Here is a 20,071-nt window from a genome sequence, read left to right on the forward strand (position 1 = left end):
GCAATAAACATATGTGTGCATGTGTCTTTATAGTAGCATGATTTATAATCCTTTGGGTATATACCCAGTAATGGGATGGCTGGGTCAAATGGTAATTCTAGTTCTAGATCCTTGAGGAATCGCCACACTGTCTTCAATCTCTTCATTAAATGATAGAATTCTGAATTCTTTCTCTGTGTTATCTTGAATTTCTTTGAGTTTCCTCAAAGCAGCTATTTTAAATTCTCTGTCTGAAAGGTAACATATCTGTTTCTCCAGGATTGGTCACTGGTGCCTTATTTAGTTCATTTTGTGAAATCATATCTTCCTGGATGGCCTTGATGCCTCTGGATGTTCATCAGTGTTGGCATTGAAGAGTTAGGTATTTATTGTAGTCTTCACAGTCTGGGGTTGTTTGGACTTTTCCTTCTTGGGAAGGCTTTCCAGGTATTTGAAAGGGCTTGGGTGTTGTGACCTAAGCCATATCTGCATTAGGGGGCAACCCAAGCCCAGTAACATTGTGGTTCTTTCTGACTCAGAGAGGTACTGCCTTGGTGATCTTGGATAAGATCCAGGAGAATTCTCTAGATTATCGCAGAGACACTTGTTCTCTTCCCTGCTTTCCCCCAAAACAAATGGAGTCTCTCTCTGTGCTGAGCCACCTGGAGCTGGGGATGGGGTGACACAAGTACCCCTGTGGCCACCACCACTGGGACTGCACTGGATGAAACCTAAAGCTAGCACAGCACTGGGTCTTGCCCAAGACCTGCTGTAACTACTGCCAGACTACTGCCTATATTTGCTGAAGGCCCCTAGGGATCTACAATCAGCAGGTGGTGAAGCCAGCCAGGTTTCTGTTCTTCCCTTTAGGGCAGAAAGTTCCCACAGGCCCCAGGCAGGTCCAGAGATGTTGTCTGGGAGCCAGGACTAGAGTAAAACACCTTCAAAATCTACCTGATATTCTATTGTACTGTGGCTGAGCTGGCACTCAAACCATGAGACACAGTCCTTCCCACTCTTCCCTCCCTCTTCCACAGGCAGAGGAGTCTCACGCTTTTGCCACTACCACCAGGTCCATGGGGAGTACTGCCAGGCTACTGCAACTGTTCACTTAAGGTCCAAGGACTCTTCAGTTAGGCCTGGGACTCACTCTTCAGGGCAGTGGGCTCCCCTGTGCCCCAGGACAGGTATAGAAATGCCATCCAAGAGCCAAGGCGTGGAATCAGAGCCCCTTAGTGCTCTGCCTCCTCATTGCTGAGCTAGTACATAAGGTGCAAGACAAAGTCCTCTTTACGTTTCCCTCTGCTTTTCTCAAGCAGAAGGAGTCCCTCACTGTGACCACCACATCTGAGAATGTGCTGAGTCTCTCCTGAAGCCAGCATGTCTCAGAGTGTCACCCAAGGTCCACAGCCTACTACCTGGGTATCACTGCTGGTTATTCAGTCAGCAGGTGATGGGTCCTGCCAGGACTGGGTCCTTCCCTTCAAGGAAGTAGGTTCCCTTCTGGCCCAGGATGTATCTAGAAATGTAATCTGGGAGCTAGGGCCTGGAATGGGGGCCTCATGACACTCACTGGTACCCTATCCTACTGTGGCTAAACTGGTATCCAAGAGGTTAAATGAAGTCCTTTTTACTCTTCCCTCTTCTCTCCTCAAGTGGAAGAAAGGGGTCTTTTTTGGAGCCATGAACTGTGCCACTTGGGCTTGGGGGAGGGGTGTCACAAGCACTCCCTTAGCTGCCCCAGCTGGTGCCTTAGTAGGTTGCGTACCCTCTAAATCCACTGGCTCTGAGCCCAGCTCAGCACTAAGGCTTGCCTGGGAGTTGTAGTCCTTGCGGCCTAGGTTGCCTTTCAAGTTTATTTAGAACTCCAGAGCCCACAGTGGACAGGCGTGCCGAAAGGCAGGATGCAGCCACTGGGATGGGTGATTTCCCTTTGGCTAGGGCAGGTCTAAATGCTCCCTCCATGAGTGAGCTTCAGCTGAGTTCAGCCTGCTTTTGCTTTCCACTGTGACGGGAAAGCACTGAGTTCAATGCAAAGTCTGACAATCACTGCACTCTCCCTCTCCCAAATGCATAGATCCTCTCTCTGTGCCATGTAGCTGCTGCCAGGGATGGGGAGGGGTTGTGTCAGCAATTCAAGACTGTCTTTCCTACCTCTCCAGTGCCTCTTTCAGCAATATGAAGTTAAAATCAGGTACTATGAGTGCTTACCTGGTTTTTGGCTATTTTGAAGATGCTTTTTTTTGTGTAGGTAGTTGTTAAATTTGGTGTTCCTGTGGGGAGGACAATCAGTAGAGCCTTCTATTTGGCCATCGTTCCCCACCCCTCCACCTAACTTTTATTACAATATATTGTTTTAATTGTTCTATTTTAGTAGGAGTTATTGTTAATCTCTTAGGGTCTAACTTATCAATTAAACTTTATCATAGGTGTGCATGTAAAAAACATAGCATATACAGGTTTGGTACTATCCATGCTTTCAGGCATTTACTAGGGGTCCTGGAATGTGTCTCTCAAGGATTGGGGGGACTGCTGCATGTCTATTGGCCTCTTGTCTATGTGGCTGCTCTCCTTTGCCACCCAACTTTTAGCCGCCTTGTTGTGTCCATTGACACTGGGATGTATATTCCGTGATGCTGCATTATAGGGCCTTAATCTTGTTTAGGAATTAGGCTCATATGTGCATGCTAGCATGGGTGATTAGCCTTGCCTTATAGCTCATAAGTAACTGTAGGTCCAAGCTAGCCCAGCAATGTCCCAGTTTATGCCTGTTGTCCTATGACATATGTATGAATGATGCCTGATTTTGCTATAGCCATTCTGGTTTGAAGTCACTTTGGGTTTGGGGGCCTCCACCATCCACTCCATATCCATATACTATTCCAGCTCACCTGCTGGCAGTTCTGGGGCCAGGCTGACTTTGAGCACCAGCTCCAGGAGTTGGGCTTACTCCCTGAGGGGACGGCAGCTATTTCTGGAAGGTATCCAACGTTACAAGAAGAGAACTGTTAATGGCAGTTCCTAATAAGAGCAAGAGACCATCACCTTTGAGGAGCCCAAGGCACCTGGGGCAGGTCAGACATAGAGGCTTAATCCAGCAGATGCTCCAGGTGGCCCGCCAGCAGGTCGCTGGACCTCAGGCCCTAGGCTTAAGTTCAGGGTTCAGTCTCTGGTCCCTGTTGGCAGGAGAAGTGGGGAAAGCGACCAGGAACCACTCAGGGTGGCAGATACCAGAGATGGTCCCCAAGCACTGGCCAACAACCTCCAGGCGTCACCAACAGCAAGGAAAGCTCCATTCTGAGGCCCTCAGGGCTTCAGTTAGAGCCTGAGAAATGCCCCCACCCAAAGCCAGGTTTCATCCTCAAATCTAAGGTGAAGTTGAGCCTGCATACTACGAGGCTGCAACTGGGTGGGAGTCAGAAGTTCAGTGTAGGTAGGACCTGACACAAATGACTAAATAGATGCCCCTGGAACCGAGGGTGGGAGGATCACTGCCATGACTCCACATGACCACATCCTCACACCACCTGTCATGGAGGACAGCTGTGAAAATTAGTATCACAGGCACAGATCGTTGTCATCCAGGTCATGCAGATCATTGTCATCTAGTCTGCAGAAACTCAGATGACAGTGATCTCTGCCTGTGGCACTTGGGCTCCCTCCAGAAGACCCAAGATTAGCCATCATCAGAGAAGTTTTCAAGCTGATTGAGAAGAAATAGAAACTTTGTGTCTTTAATCAGGAGAATCAAAAGGGTCCAATTCAGTAAGGGCAGTCGAGCCCCAGAAATGCTCTTTTCCTGGAACCCGGGGAGACATGGCCAGTGTCATCACTTTGCACAAGTCAGTCCCTGACACATCCATCATGGATGACTCACAGTATGAGTAACATCTCTCTTTGATAACTGACCAGTCAACAATTCCTGGTGAGCATCAATGATACCCCCAATATTCTGACATTTAGAGGATGCTGCTCTCCTGCTCTTCCTGGCCCCATGTCCCCTAGTAAACACAATGTCTTGAAAAACCATTTTCTAAAACCCCTCCTATATTAGTTTTCATGCTGCTGATAAAGACATATCCAAGACTGGGAAGAAAAAGAGGTTTAGTTGGACTTACAGTTCCATATAGCTGAGGAGGCCCCAGAATCATGGCAGGAGGTGAAAGGCACTCCTTACATGGCAGCAAGAGAAAATGAGGAAGAAGCAAAAGCGGAAATGCCTGATGAACCCATCAGGTCTCATGAAACGTATTCACTATTATGAGAATAGCACAGGAAAGACCGGCCCCCATGATTCAATTACCTCCCCTTGGGTTCCTCCCACAACAAGTGGGAATTCTGGGAGATACAATTTTAAGATTTGGGTAGGGACACAGCCAAACCATATCATTCTGCCCCTGGCTCCTCCAAATCTCATATCCTCACATTTCCTTTTTTTTTTTTTTGAGATGGAGTCTCACTCTGTCACCCAGGCTAGAGTGCAGTGGTGTGGTCTCGGTTCACTGCAACCTCCACCTCCCAGGTTCAGGAGATTCTATTGCCTCAGCCTCCTGAGTAGCTGGAACTACAGGTGTATACCAGCACGCCCAGTTAATTTTTGTATTTTTTGTAGAGATGGGGTTTCACCATGTTGGCCAGGCTGGTCTCCAACTCCTGATCTCAGGTAATCTGCTTGCCTCGGCCTCCCAAAGTGCTGGGATTACAGGCACGAGCCACCATGCCTGACCATGTTCTCACATTTCAAAAGCAATCATGCCTTCCCAACAGTCCCCCAACGTCTTGACTCATTTCACCATTAACCCAACAGTCCAAAGTCTCATCTGAGACAGGCAAGTTCCTTCCACCTATGAGCCTGTAAAATCAAAAGCAAGCTAGTTACTTCCTAGATACAGTGGGGATGCAGGTATTGAGTAAATACAGCCATTCCAAATGGGAAAAAAATGGCCAAAACAAAGGGGTTACAGGGCCCATGCAAGTCCAAAATCCAGCGGGACGAATTTTAAAGCTCCAAAATGATCTCCTTTGACTCCAAGTCTCACATCCAGGTCACACTGATGCAAAAGGTGGGTTCCCATGGTCTTGGGCATCTCTGTAACTTCTTGCCCTCCAATTACAGGAAAATCTAGAACTATAGAAGATGTCAGCATGCCGCCCCCGCATCGAGGAGTGGGAACCCCTGCCAACAGCCTGGAGTTCAACGACCCCTGCCCTGAGGCCCGGGAGAAGCTGCAGGAGTTGTGTCGCCACATGTGAGCACCTAAGTGCTTGGGTCAGGGGAGGCAAGGGTTCTGAGAAAGCCCGGCCCCCAGCTGGGAGTCCCTGTGTATATGTGAGTGTCCAGTCACAGAAGTGTGGGAGACATGCTGCCTGAGAGCATGGGTTATGCGGTACTCCCCATGACAGCCACAGGTGCAGCGTCCCTCACAGGCAGACACACACCCCTGTCCTTCCTTGCTCACCATCCTCCCTACAATATCACTGCAACCATGCAAGGAAGACAAGATTGATGCCCATTTTGTGGATGGGGAAACTGAGGCAGCCTAAGCAGGTATGTGAGTAAGAAATTGCCTGAGCTCACACAGCTCCAGTGGCCTGCCTCCTGCCCCTGCTCAGCAATGCTCTCTACCTCTGCAACACCTTGCCGGGGATGCCCTGTTGCATGACTCCTTACATTTAGGGCTTTTGTGCCCTGTTTGTTTCTTAACTTAATTTGCCAGATGTTCTACAAGACAAACAAAAACCTCTCAAAACAAACCAAAAAAAAGTTAGTGGTTTTTATCATTCTGTGGGGCCATCCCACAAGCCCTAGCAATTTACTCAACATTTCTCTCAGGGCCCAGGCCATTGGGTGTAAAGGACTTAAGCGCCTGTTCACATCTAATAGCTTAGTCATATATATCTCTGGGGGGTCGCTGGGCTGGAACATGGGGAGAGGGCAGCCACTGTTTGCCTCCTCACTGTGACACTCTGGAAGGAAGCTCTGTTCCCTGAAACCTCAGGACTGGGGTGAGCAAGGTCTTCAAACCCTCAGGACCCCCCCCACACTTCCACACACAGTCCCACTCCATAGGTCCTCACCCTCAGGCTCAGGTGGAAATCAGGCAAGGGCTGTTCTGGAGACGGGCACTGGGAACTTCCCAGTTCTTCCCAAAAACTACCTTTATGGACGAGGGAGCGTGGGTTGGGGACGTGTACTTTGGGGACAGGGGAATGGGATAGGGGTCTTGGGTACTAAGGAGGGGCTGAAGAGAGCATCCCTGGTGCGTGAGAACCAAGAGGCTAGACAATATATTGGTCTCCTTCTCTGCAGAGAAGCCGAAAGGGCCACGTGGAAAGGGAGGAATATCTCCTACCCCATGATCTTACGAAACTACAAGGCAAAGATGCCCTCTCATCTAATGATGGCCCGCAAAGGAGACTCTCAGACCCTGGGTTTACATTACCTTCCCACCGCAAGTGCTCAGACTCTCACCCCCACACCTCACCCATCATCCACCAACCATCTCGTCAGTCGGCATTGTCAAGAGGGGAAGGCGCCCAAGAAGGCCTTCAAGTTTCATTACACCTTCTATGACGGCTCCTCCTTTGTTTAGTATCCTTTTATTTGGTGCCACCCTGTTTCCCCAGCTACTCAACCCCAGAGAACTCCAGGACTTGACACAGCCTAAATATTTCCTTGGGCCTTTTAGTTATCAGAGAAACCTGGTGGTGGGTCTCTTGGGTATTAAAAGTTTGTCTAGATCAGACTCAGGAGGTCAGAGGAGGAGGTAATAAGTTTCAAGCCTCAAGTTCAGTTCAGATCAACATGAACATACCAAACCCCAGCTACCTGTGAGAAGCTTGTCAGTGCAGGCTGTGAATGCAGACAAAGTCCCTGCCTTTGAGGACCTCTCAGTTGAGACAAGGTTAAAGACACAAAATAAATCATCTCTAGTGGAGAGGAGGGAGTTAGGAGGCCTTAAACAATTGGGAACCTTCATCCTTCTCTCCCTGGCTCAGTGGTTAAGCTCTGTGGTCCTTGCACACTTCACCCATCCACATCCTTGGAGCCTGAGACCTCACCCCAAATGCGCTATCTCCTGGGCCCTGACTGCTCTGCAGCTGAGATCTGACTGGGCTCATGAGCCTAGTGCTAGCTGTGTCCCAACCTTGGATGTAGGAGCAACAAAAGGAGAAATATTTTCTCTTTGAGAATCTGATGAAAGCTATAGACCTTCTCCCTAGAAATAAGCACTTACCTACACATACCTATAAGGCGTTACCTGTGATTGCAGGGCATTTACCAACCTCCAAAGCCTGTCTTTGGATCTGAGTTTGAAAAGACAAATCTCCTTGGAGGGTGAGCCCTGAGGGCTGTGCATACCTCAGAGTGATTTGAGTCTGATTATTTTCTTCATTCACAGATGTGTATCGAGTAGCTATCACGTGCAATGAATTCAGATAATGAAGTTAATAGACCATTTGTACTTCAGAGGGAGCAACTTTAATTGCTCCTTTTAAAGTGAAGAGAAGGAGTTTGAATTTGGGTGGTAAAAGCAAAAGAGAGGGCTCCCTTTAGAGAATGTCTGGGTTGGAAGTCACCTTGTACCCTATGTTCTTTTTGGAGGTCCTGTTGCCCAAACCCAACATGTTCTAGAGCTGGACCAGATCACAGATGTCTTTCATTGGCCACAAGGACTCTGAGGCCTGAGAGGGCAAAGCACTTATTCCAGGTTATGCAGTCTGGAGTTACATAAAATGTCACGGATGGGAAACACAGTCATTTGTTTCTGCCCCTTCACTGTAGAAATGGGTAAACTGAGACCCAAAGGCATGGTGTAACTGACTGTATGCCACAAAAGGAATTCTGTGGCCAAGCTAGGCCTGGGTTCAGGGCCTCGTTGCCTCAATTTAGGGTCCTCTCTTGGGTACCATTTTTATACCTTTAAGGATTATTTCCTCCAGCACAGAGCAGGGTAGAGGGCGATGGAAGTGGATCTCATTTTAATAATACAATCACTGGGCACTCAGGATCCCCTGCCCCTTTCTTGGAGGAGAGGATGGGTCTCTGGGCTGTCTCAACCACTTTCACAAAGGCCAAGGCCCCCAACTAGGCTCTCCTGGCAGCAGCCTCCTTGCTTCCTTTGTCCTCCTCTTGACTGAACTGGGAATTGAGGATTTAAGCGCTCTGTCAAAGAAGTCTCATTGTTTCTCAGACCGTAAATGAATCCATTCATCACACTCTGCTCGGCCCTGCTTGCAACACGTCCATAGTATTGAACACAGCTGACTCCTTCGAGAGCAGCTGCTGCTTGCAATGGGTTGTGTTGTGCCCCACCCCCGCTTCTTTCTGACTCTTCGCTGCATTTAATAGGATGATCTCCCTGAGCTCCTCATGAAGCTGTGTCTATGAATTAGTCTTCTATCAGGGGCTTCAGAAAGAGGGTGGGCTTGTGTATGATAAGAGCACAGTACCCTAACCTGCAGGAATCTCTGTTCTCTCACTTGTCCCAGAATTCTGAACACCTTCCCAACCCCTACCCCCAAATGGTCTGAGAGATCCCCCGAACTTTTGATCCATTGCTGCTGGAACTCTTGACTCACACGCCAGCAGTGCTCACCTCCTGGCAATTAATGCTCTTCTCTTTGGGAGTCCTAAAAGACTAGGGCTCTAGGCTCAGTTCTTCTTGGTAACCCTACACAAGTCACTTGATCTCTGTGCCTCACTTCCCTTGATTATAAGATGAGGAAGTTGAACCCAGTGATCTTAAAGGAGAAATTCTGTGTTACCGTGTTCAAATAGTCAGAACACATGTGCAGCTATTTGATCCCTCTCAAGTACAGAAAATGTTTGGAAAGCTCTTCTTTCACCTAATGGCTTCCATAGAACACTGGGTTCAGTAGTCGATTCTGTTTTCATAGAGATTGCTGGTCAAGCTCTCAGGCAAAAATGATATGTCTGGGCCGGGCGTGGTGGCTCACGCCTGTAATCCCAGCACTTTGGGAGGCCAAGGCGGGCGGATTATGAGGTCAGAAGATTGAGACCATCCTGGCTAACATGGTGAAACCCCGTCTCTACTAAAAATACAAAAAATTAGCCAGGCGTGATGGCGGGCACCTGTAGTCCCAGCTACTCAGGAGGCTGAGGCAGGAGAATGGCATGAACTCAGGAGGCAAAGCTTGCAGTGAGTCGAGATCGAGCCACTGCACTCCAGCTTGGGTGACAGAGCAAGACTCCGTCTCAAAAAAAAAAAAAAAAAAAAGGTATGTCTGCAATGGGAATATCATAAAGCTCTAAGCTGTAATTGGTTTGCACTTGGCAGCTTCAGACCCCAGACCCGTCTCAATGCTCACTGCATTCATTCATTCTAGTGGGTGTGAGTGGTATGTTACTGTGGTTTTAACTTATATTTACCTAATGATGAATGGCGTAGAGCATCTTTTCGTTCGTGTGTGTGTGTGTGTGTGTGTGTGTGTGTGTGTGTTTTGGTACATCTTCTTTGGAGAAATGTATATTGAAGTCCTTGCTCATGTTTTGATTGAGTTGTCTTTCTTTAAAACAAGTTGTAAGGGTTCTTTACATATTGTGTATATATACTAGATGCTTATCGGATATATGCTTTGCAAGTATTTTTTCCTGTACTGTCAGATGTCTTTTCACTTTCTCAGTAGCATCATTTAATGCACAAAAACTTTTAAATTTTGATGAAGTCCAATTTTTTCCACCTTTCTTTTGCTGCTTATGCATTTGGCTTTATGTCTAAAAAACCATCGCCAAATCCAAGGTTATAACATTTACCCCTGTGTTTTCCTCTTCTTTTTTTTTTTTTTTGAGACAGAGTTTTGCTCTTGTTGCCCAGGCTGGAGTACAATGGCGTGATCCAGCTCACCACAACCTCCGCCTCCTGGGTTCAAGTGTTTCTTCTGCCTCAGCCTCCCGAGTAGCTGGGATTATAGGTACGCACCACCATGCTGGACTAATTTTGTATTTTTAATAGAGATGGGGTTTCTCCATGTTGGTCAGGCTGGTCTTGAACTCACTCCTGACCTCAGGTGATCCACCCACCTTGGCCTCCCAAAGTGCTGGGATTACAGGCATGAGCCACCATGCCCGGCCCCCTGTGTTTTTTTCTAAGAGGTTTATACTTATAGGTCTTGTGGTCTTTGAAGCATTTTGAGTTAATTTTTGTATGTGGTATAAGATAAGGTTCCAATTTCTTTCCTTTGCGTGTGGATAGCTAATTGTCCCAGTACCATTTATTTAAGAGGCATTCTTTCCCCATTGAATGATCATGGCACCCTTGTCAAAAATCAATTGACTATAGAACTATAGATGTATGGGTTTATTTTTGGACTGTCAATTCTAAGCCATTAACACATATGTCTGTCTTTATGCCTGTACCACACTGTTTTGGCTATTGTAGTTTTGTAGTAAGTTTTGCAATAAGGTAGTGTGAGTCTCCCACTTTTTTTTTTTTTTCAAGACTATTTTGGTTGCTTGGAATCTCTTACCATTTCATGTAAATTTTCAGTCAGGTTTTCCATTTCTACAAAAAAAAGCCAATAAGATTTTGATAGGCATTGCTTTGATTCTGTAGATCACTTTGGGGAGTGATAGCATTAACAGTTTTTTGTTTGTTTGTTTGTTTGTTTGTTTGTTTTTGAGACTGAGTCTTGCTCTGTCACCCAGGCCAGAGTACAGTGGTGCCATCTCGGCTCACTGCAACCTCTGCCTCCCAGGCTCAAGCAATTCTCCTGCCTCAGCCTCCCAGATAGCTGGGATTACAGGTGTGTGTCACCACGCCTGGCTAATTTTTGTGTTTTTAGTAGAGATGAGGTTTGGCCATGATGGCCAGGCTGATCTCAAACTCCTGACCTCAAGTGATCCACCCACTTCTGCCTCCCAAAGTACGGGGATTACAGGCATGAGCCACCACACCTGGCCAACAATATTAATTCTTCCAACCCATGAGCACTGGCAACAAGCAGTACAAAATGGTGTATAAACAAGAACAAAAAAGCAATGAACAAAAGGAAATTATGCCATTTACAACAGGATCAGAAAGATTAAAATACTTAGGAAAAAATAACAAAGAGGTACAGAACTTGTACACTGAAAACTATAAAACATTGCCAAATTAAAGAAGACCTGAAAAACACAGGAATGACATCCTGTGTTCATGAGGGCAACTCTTTTGTGTGTGTTGATCTTATATCTGTAACTTTTCTAAACTTGTGTGTTAGCTCTAGATTTTTTTGTGTGGATTCTTTAGAATTTTCTATATATGAAATCATGTCATCTGCCAACAGAGGTAATTTTACTTCTTCCTTTCCAATTTTGAGGCTTTTTATTGTTTTGTTGTTGTTGTTGCTATTTGCCGTGGCCAGAACTTTCAGTACAATTTTGATTAGAACTGGTGAAAGCAGGCCTACTTGTCTTGTTCTTTATATTAGAGGAAAAGTTTTCATTCTTTCATCATTGATTATGATGTTAGTTGTGAGTTTTTCCATATATGGCTTTTAATATGTTGCAGGAGTTCCCTTCTATTCTGAATTTGTTGAGTGTTTTTTTAATCATGAAAAGGTATTGAATTTTGTCAAATGCTTTTTCTTCATCAGTTAAAATGATCATGATTCCCCCTGCAACCCCTGCCATTTTATTACTATGGTACATTACATTGATTTTTGTGTGTTGAACCATACTTGCATTCCTGGGATAAACCACACCTGCTCATGGCGTATAATCCTTTTGATAGGCTGATGCTAAATTTGGTTTGCTGGTATTTTGTTAAGATACTTTATGTTTATATTCATAAGGGATATGGGAAGTTTTATTTTTATGTATTTGTCTGACTTTGGTATCAAGATAACCCTGGCCTCATAGAATGAGTTAGGAAGTGTTCAGGTCTGCTCTTCTATTTTTTGGAAGAGCTTGAGGAGGATTGGTATTAATTCTTTAAAGGTCTGGTAGAATTCACCAGTGAAGCCATCTGGTCCTAGGCTTTTCTTTGTTGGGAGATTTTTCATTACTGATTTAATCTCCTCACTTGCTATAGTTCTATTTAGGTTTTTTATTTCTTTTTGAGTCACTTCTGGTAGTTTATGTGTTTCTAGGAATTTGTCCATCTAGGTTATCTAACTTTATGGTGTACAGCTGTTCATATTATTGTATTATTAGGATTTTTTTTTTATTTCTGTAAGGTCCCATTTTCATTTCTGATTTTAGGAATTTGAGTCTTTTTTTTAGTCAGTCTGCTAGAAGTTTGTGCTTTCTTGATTTATCAAAGATGCAACTTTTGGTTTTGTTCATTCTATTTTTCTATTCTCAATTCTGTTTTTCTCCCCTCTGATTTTTTTATTGTTTTCTTCCATCTGCTAGCTTTGCTTTAGTTTGCTTTTCTTTTTCTAGTTCCTTAAGGTAGAAAATTGGGTTATTGATTTGAGATCTTCATTTTCTTTAATGTTGGTATTTGCAGCTATAAATTTGTTTCTGAGTGTTGCTTTGCCTTTCTCACATCAGTTTTGATATGTTGTGTTTTGTTTTCATTCACTTCAAAGTATTTTATAATTTCCCTTGTGATTTTTTTATCCACCTGTTGTTTGTGTGTTGTTTAATTTTCATGTATTTGTGAATTTTCACAATTTTCTTTTGTTAGTGATTTCTAGTTTCATTCCATTGTGATCAAAAAAGATACTTTCTATGGTTTCAATTTATTGAGACCTGTTTTATGGCCTAACATATTGTCTGTACTGGAGAATGATCCATGTGAGTGTGAGAAGAATGTGTGTTCTGCTGTTGTTGGGTGGGATTCTGTATATTCAAATCCTCTATTTCTTTATTTTATTTTATTTTTTTTGAGGTGGAGTCTCACTCTGTCACCCAGACTGGGGTGCAGTGGTGCAGTCTTGGCTGGCTGCAACCTCTGCCTCCCGGGTTCAGGTGATTCTCCTGCCTCAGCCTCCCGAATAGCTGGGATTACAGGTGTACACCACCATGCCCAGCTAAATTTTTTTGTATTTTTAGTGGAGATGGGGTTTCACTATGTTGGCCAGGCTGGTCTCAAACTCCTGAACTCAGGTGATCCATCCGCCTTGGCCTCCCAAAGTGCTGGGATTACAAGCGTGAGCTACTGCAAGCTGCCTAAGCCCTCTATTTCTTTATTGATCTTCTGTCTAGTTGTTCTATCCATTATTGAACATGAGGTAGTGCAGTCTCCAACTATTTTTGTAGAACTATTTCTTCCTTTAATTCTGTCAGTTTTTAAATCTATATATATATTGAGGCTCTGTTATTAGGTGTGTATATCTCTATAGTTGTTACATATTCTTAAGGTATTCACCCTTCTCTCAATATGTAATGTCCTTCTTTGTCACTTGTAAAAATGTTTAACTTAACATCTATTTTGCATGGTATTACTGTATTCACCCCTACTCCCTTTTGGTTACAATTTGCATAGAATATCTTTTTCTATCATTTCACTTTCAACCAAGTTTTGTCTTTGGATCTAAAGTGAGTCCCTTAGACACAGCATATGGTTGAATTGTGTTTTGGTTTTTAAAAATTTATCCTGCCAGCCTTTTTTTTTTTTTTTTTTTTGAGACTGAGTCTCACTCTATCGCCCAGGCTGGAGTGCAGTGGTGCAATCTTGGCTCATTGCAGCCGCCACCTCCTGGGCTCAAGCGATTCTCATGTCTCAGCTCTGGCCTTTTTGATTAGAGAGTTTAATCTATTTCTGTTTAAAGTAATTGCTGATACAGAAGGACTTAATTCTTTAAGTTTTCTATTTGTTTTCTATATGTCTTATACCATCTTTGTTTCTTAGTTCCTTCGTTACTTTCTCTTTTTGTGTCTGACTTTTTATAGCATGCCATTTTGATTTACTTCTCATTTTCTTTTCTCCATATTTTTAAGTTATTTCCTTAGGGTTGTCTTGGTATAATGGGTTGAATGGTGTCTCCCAAAATTTGTAACCACATGGAACCTCAGGATATTACCACATTTGGAAATAGGGGCTCTGAAGTTGTAAATTTTAAGATGCAGTCATATTGTTGGGGTGGGCCCTACTGCAATGACTAGTGTCCTTATAAGAAGAGCAGACACACACACACACACACACACACACACACACACACAGAAGAAAGCTATATGATGACTGAGGCAGAGATTGAAATGAAGCATGTACAATCCAAAGAATACCAAAGATTTCTGGCAATCACCAGGAACTGTAAGGGGCAAGGAAGGATTCTTCCCCAGAGCCTTCCAAAGCATAACCCTGTTGACACCTTGATCTTGGATGTTCAGCCTCTGGAACTGTGAGATTATAAATTTATGTTGCTTTTAGCCATCCAGTTTATCGTACTTTGTTATGATAGCCCTAGGAAACTAATATACCTGTGTATTACAATTAACACACTAGTTTGAATTAATAACTTGCCACAATAATATATAAAACTCTGCTCCTATATAGCTCTATCCCTTCCCCTTTATGTTGTTATCAAAGAATTATGTTTTATAGATACATTGTGTGCCCATTAACATAGGTTTACAATTACTGTTTTATGCATTTATCTTTCAAGTCATATAGGAAAAAAAGAAAAATTATATGCTGAAAATACAATACTGGATTTTATATTTACTTATATAGTTAACTTTACCAGTGTTCTTTTTTTCTTTGTATGAGTTTGAGTCACTGTCTAGTGTCCTTTCATTTCAGCCTGAAGGATTCCCTTCAGTGATTTTTTGCAGGGCAGGTCTACTAGTGATTAACTTCCTCAATATTTGTTTATCTGGGAGTGTTTTAATTTCTTCATTTTTGAAGGATAATTTTGCTTGATATGGAATTGTTGGTTAACAGTTTTATTTTTTTCCTTTGAGGTCTTTAGGTATTTCATATTGCTGCCTTCTTAACCCCATGGTTTCTGATGAGAAATCAGCCATTAATCTTATTGAAGGTCTCTTATATATGATGAATCTCTTTTTTCTTGCTGCTTTCAAGATTCCCTCTTTGTATTTGTCTTTTGACAGTTGAATTATAATGTGTCTCAATGAGAATATCTTTGAATTTATCCTACTTGGAGTTTGTTAAGCTTCTTGAACATGTATATTATTGTCTTTCATCAAATTTGGGGAGTTTTCAGCATTATTTCTTCAGATATTCCTTCTACCCTAATTTCTCTTGTCTCTCCTTCTGGGACTCCTATTATTCATATGTTGGTAAGCTTGATGGCCTCCTGTAGGTCCCTGAGAATCTTCATTTTTCTTCATTTCCTTTTCTTTCTGCTTTCATTCTGAAATGCGTCTGTGTCTGGAGTACTGCTTGTGAAATTCCTGCACACAGGAATGTCCTGCCCATACCATGTCCTCCTTAGTCAGGACCAGTGCTTCTTGGGGCCTCTTTACTAGAAAATGAACAAGGAGACGTTACCTGTCCTCCTTGATTTGTCAGAAGTGGGAGCAGCCTGACAGCATTAGAAATATTGCTGGCCTTAGAGATCAAGTCCTGGCTCTGCCACTTCCTTGTGATGTGACATGAGGCAGATAATTTTCTGCACTTTGGATTCCTCATCTATAGGGTGACCAACTCATCCTGGTTTGCCTGGGACTTTTTAGGTTTTACACTGAAAGTTCCATGTCTCAGGAAACCCATTAGACCCAGGGGGACCCTACTCATCTGTGAGAGGAAGGTAATACTACCTACCACAAGGTGGTTGTGAGAAAATAGAAAGAAGATACAGAAAAACAGCTAGGTCATCATTGGGTTCCATGATCATATAATTGTTACCTATGCAAAATGCAAGGAGGGTGTTTGAAGATGGAGAATGATGCACCAAATAGCTACCACTTTGACATGTGGACTTGCTTCAATGGGACAACTGAGAGCAGAACCAGGGGGGTTTTCTGTTAGTTCTACCTGAACATTTCTGCCAGCTATCCCTCTGGAAACATCGCTATATGTCAGATCCCCACATGCTGCAGAGGGAGAACCATCACTTGCCTCTTTAATGACATACCTGGCTTCTCCTTGCTGGCCCTATTCAATGCTGAAGGTCAGGGCTGTGTTCACTACAACCTAAAAACCAGGTAAGTAGACTGGAAGAGTACTAGTCTCATGGAAGTACCTCTGAGGGTGATGGAGGGAGGACTGAAGTGGTGACTATGAGTCCCTGGTTAAAGAAGAAGCCAGGCGGTGTCCAGAGGTCTAGTAAGGCAGTGAGGCAGGGCTGAGGCTGTTTCTGCAGGGACATAGGAACTTTAAGGCTCAGCCTTTCCTTGCTGTGTCTATGCCACAGCCAATGAGAAGGACACCTTCCCAAGTCCTACTCCACTTGGTACCCCAGAGCACTAAGATCTTGATTGTTAGTTATATTAATGGAAGAATTATTTAGTGGAAAAAATGTTTTGTACCAGGAGTGGACGGAGAGGCATGAACACACTACTTCTGTGGCATCTTTTAAAAGAAGTGCATATTCTTGCCAGCCAAAAGTTGATATTGTCTGGCTTTTCTTTTTTGTTTTGTTTTTGTTTTTGTTTTGAGACAGGGTCTTGCTCTCACTCTGTCACCCAGGTTGAAGTGCAGTGGCATGATTATAGCTCACTGCAGCCTCGAACTCCTGGGCTCAGGTGATCCTTTCACCTCAGCCTCCTGGGTTAGCTGGGACTACAGACATGCGCCACAATGCCTAGATAATTTTTTAAACTTTTTGTAGAGACAGGGTCTCACTGTGTTGACCAGGATGATCTCAAACTCCTGGCCTCAAACAGTCCTCCTGCCTCAGCCCCTCAAAGTGCTGGGATGACACTGGGTGGCATAAGCCACCATGTCTGGATTTGCCTGACTTTTCATAAGGAACTGTTCTCAGAAGAAATGACTTACTCTTATGTTATAGGTATTCCAGTTCCCATCTTGGTGCCTATCATACACTTGGGCTACTAGGCAACAGAGCACAAATCCCATTTCTTCCCCTCTTGTGTTTAACCTGAGCCTTCATCATCTCTCTCAGAATGGGCTCCTCCAGTAGCATCAACAGGTGTTAAGGGGCCTCAGACCATAGCAAGTGGGGAAAGTGAGGCTGCCTGCAGGGTTCCACCATTCCTCCAGCCTGGAACTGAGTCTTACAGACCTGCCTGCCCATAGCCTGCAGTGATGAGAGCTTCCTTCAGGGGCCCAGTGGCAGCTACTCACTTCTGTATCTCTCCTAGTTGCCCATATGTATTAATCTTGGATGAGGAAGGTGGGACCACCAATGACCAGCAGGGCTATGTAGTCCACAAATGGAGCTGGACTTCCAGGACGGAGACTCTGCTTTCCCTGGAATACAAGGTATGGATGGGCAGCACAGGTTGGGTGGCAGTGAGCATCACTGTCACAGGGAGGGCCTTGGCATCCTGCCATGCACTGCCTAGCATTAAAAGCCCAGGGCTACCCATAAGACAGGAATCCTGCCCTGAAGGAGCTCATAATCTTATTCAGAGGCTCCCAAGTTGGTGGATGGTGGTCCAGGTTGGCTGAAGGGAACTTTTCACCAGCCTAAACTATTGGCTGCTTTACAGACATTTCTTGGTAATATCCTTCCTGTGTAATTTTTATTATTAATATTATTCTATTTTTACTGTTAAAATATGTTTTATGAAGTCATGGTTATAGTAGTTGATAGCTTTATTTTTAATGCCTATGTGTGGCAATAATAAAAATTAGCAATTCTATATTGGTCTCCTCAGTTTTTGTTTTTATTTTATTTTATTATCTATAAAATAAAACAATCTAGAAGTCAAAAGTGACTGATAGATACAAACTCTTTTCATTCATTTGGCTGTTCAGATAATTATTCACCAAAGATTTATTAAATAACATATAATAAAGAGGGCTGAATTATTAATAATATATTAGTAAACTTATTAATAAAGCAGCTAAGTGTGCTTGTCACTTATCTGTGGCAGAGTTCCTCATCATTGACACTAATGACATTTTGAGATGGATACTTCTTTGGTAGAACTGTGCATTGTAGGATGTTTAGCATCCCACTAGATTCCAGTAGTATCCCCTTCTCCAGTTGTGACAACCAAAAATATCTTCAGGCATCACCAAATGTAGCCTCTGGGGGGCAAAATTGCCCCCAGTTGAGAATCACCAATCAGAGGATGGAAGGAGAAACAAAACTTATCAAGGAACTCAGAAGTCTAAGGGAGTAATAAGAACACAGATTAGACACAGATAAGAACTATGAGAGAAGGGAGTGCTGGGATTCAGAGAAAGATCACAGAACATAGCATCCACTCAAGCTGACCTGAGAGAAAAGCCCCACAGTAAGGTTGCGGACACAAGCACTCGGAGTGCATGGGAGGGCTCCAGCCCCCTGGAGTCTCCTGTTTCTTGTCCTCTTGGTTCATCCTCTACATTGGCCACTGACTCTCCTTATGCTCTGATTCCTCAGACCACACCTCTGCTCAGGAATATTCACTCCCTTGAACATGTCTCACCTTTCCTACTCCTTTGGCCTGAAATGCACCCCCTCCTCTCTTTGCCAGTGCAAATGGCCTCCCAAATTCCTTCAAAGCCCTGCCCAGACTCCCCTCCTTTGTGCCATCCCATCCCACACCCATTTCTCTCTTCCCACAGTGCACACAGTTTGGATGAGTCACTTGGTAATTAATGTCAGGAAGAGGTTCTCGTCTCTGGCTGCGTATCGAATCACCTCTGGGACTTTTTATAAAATAAAGATCCGAGGCACAGCCCCAGAGCAACCCTGACTCAGTTGGTATGTTAGGAGTTTTGGATTTCTGTGGTTTTCGCAAACATTTCTGAGGCGTGGCCAGGTCTGAGATCCCCAGTCTAGGGGTGTGTTGTGTTGTTTACTTAATGTTTAACTTTTCATAGCTGTATGAAAAGTTTATAATCCAAGATTAGAAATCAGTTGAAGGCAGGCATCATAAGTTGTGTGTTAGTGTGGCCAAGCAGAGAACTGTGATAAGAATTTGAGGAGCTAAGTACTAGTGCCAACTTTGCCAGACTGTGGCTGTGCAACTTTGCAAAAACCTTTCAGCTTCTCTGAGTCTCAGTTGTCTCATCTATACAAAGTGGGTCACCAGAACTGCCCTCCGGCCTCATGGTGCTTTCATGAGAAGAAATGAAATAATGGAGGGGAAAGTGCTTTGACATCAGTAAAGTGTGTTAGTAATGCATTTTAGTTCACTGTAATATATTTCCTGGAGCTGCATGCAGAAAAGCACAATAGAGGCATGTGAAGTCAGGAGTGGCCTGGAAAAGAAGGTGGCCCTGGGGTTGTAGCATGGGGGTGAGTGTGTGGGATTCACATAGAGAGGAGGAGGAGGCAAAAAATCTTCTAAGTAGTGGGAGCAGAATCTGCAAAGGTTGAAGTTGGGACTAAATGTGTAATTTTTAAGAGGTCACAAGTGCTTCTTGTGAAAGACAGGTGGAGCAAGAGGTATGTATGGTGTCAGGTGGAGGCGGGAGGCACTGGATGTCAGGCTGGGGAGTCTGCATGCTGTCTTGGAGGCTGCAGGGGCCAATTTGTTTTTACCCAGATGTTTACTATTTCCGTTGTTCTTCATTACTCTTTGAGGATCCAGGTTTCCCTCTGGTACCATTTCTCTTCAGCCGGAAGAACTTCCTTTGGCTTTCTTGAAGTGCGTATCTTCTGGCAATGTATTCTCTGTTTTCTTTCATGATAAAAAAAAAAAAAAAAACTCTTTATTAAAGGATATTTTTGCTGGATATGATTCTGGGATGATTTTTATTTTCTTTCAGCATTTTAAAGATGTTCCACTGTGTCTGTCTTCCATCGTTTATAAGAAGTCTGTAGTTATTCAAGTCGCTGTTTATTTTCTTTACCTGCTTGCAAGATTTTCTCTTTTCTTTGGTTTTCTAAGTTTAACTGATACATTTAGGTGTAGTTGTCTTCATATTTATTCCATTTACTGAGCTTCTTGAGTCTGTAAATTCATTTAAATTTGTTTCATCAAATTTGGGGAATCTTCTAAATCTTCTTTAGAAAAAAAAACCTGCAGGCCGGGCGCGGTGGCTCAAGCCTGTAATCCCAGCACTTTGGGAGGCCGAGATGGGCGGATCACGAGGTCAGGAGATCGAGACCATCC

The 20,071-nt window shown here is 43.9% G+C and overlaps 1 protein-coding gene across 3 annotated transcripts in view; it reads left to right on the top strand.

The window, feature by feature from the left end:
* LOC105542198 (chromosome unknown open reading frame, human C3orf20) overlaps positions 1-20,071 on the top strand; it is a 94,833-nt gene that overhangs the window by 20,191 nt on the left and 54,571 nt on the right. For all 3 annotated transcript variants that reach the window (XM_011983635.1, XM_011983636.1, XM_011983637.1), the window contains exons 6-9: positions 5,096-5,228; positions 6,290-6,571; positions 15,887-16,039; positions 17,159-17,279. In XM_011983635.1, coding sequence (XP_011839025.1) covers positions 5,096-5,228; positions 6,290-6,571; positions 15,887-16,039; positions 17,159-17,279 — 689 coding nt within the window. The remainder of the gene's footprint in view (positions 1-5,095; positions 5,229-6,289; positions 6,572-15,886; positions 16,040-17,158; positions 17,280-20,071) is intronic.

The sequence above is a fragment of the Mandrillus leucophaeus genome, unplaced genomic scaffold (genome assembly GCF_000951045.1).
Source record: "Mandrillus leucophaeus isolate KB7577 unplaced genomic scaffold, Mleu.le_1.0 Scaffold252, whole genome shotgun sequence".
Lineage (NCBI taxonomy): Eukaryota > Metazoa > Chordata > Mammalia > Primates > Cercopithecidae > Mandrillus > Mandrillus leucophaeus.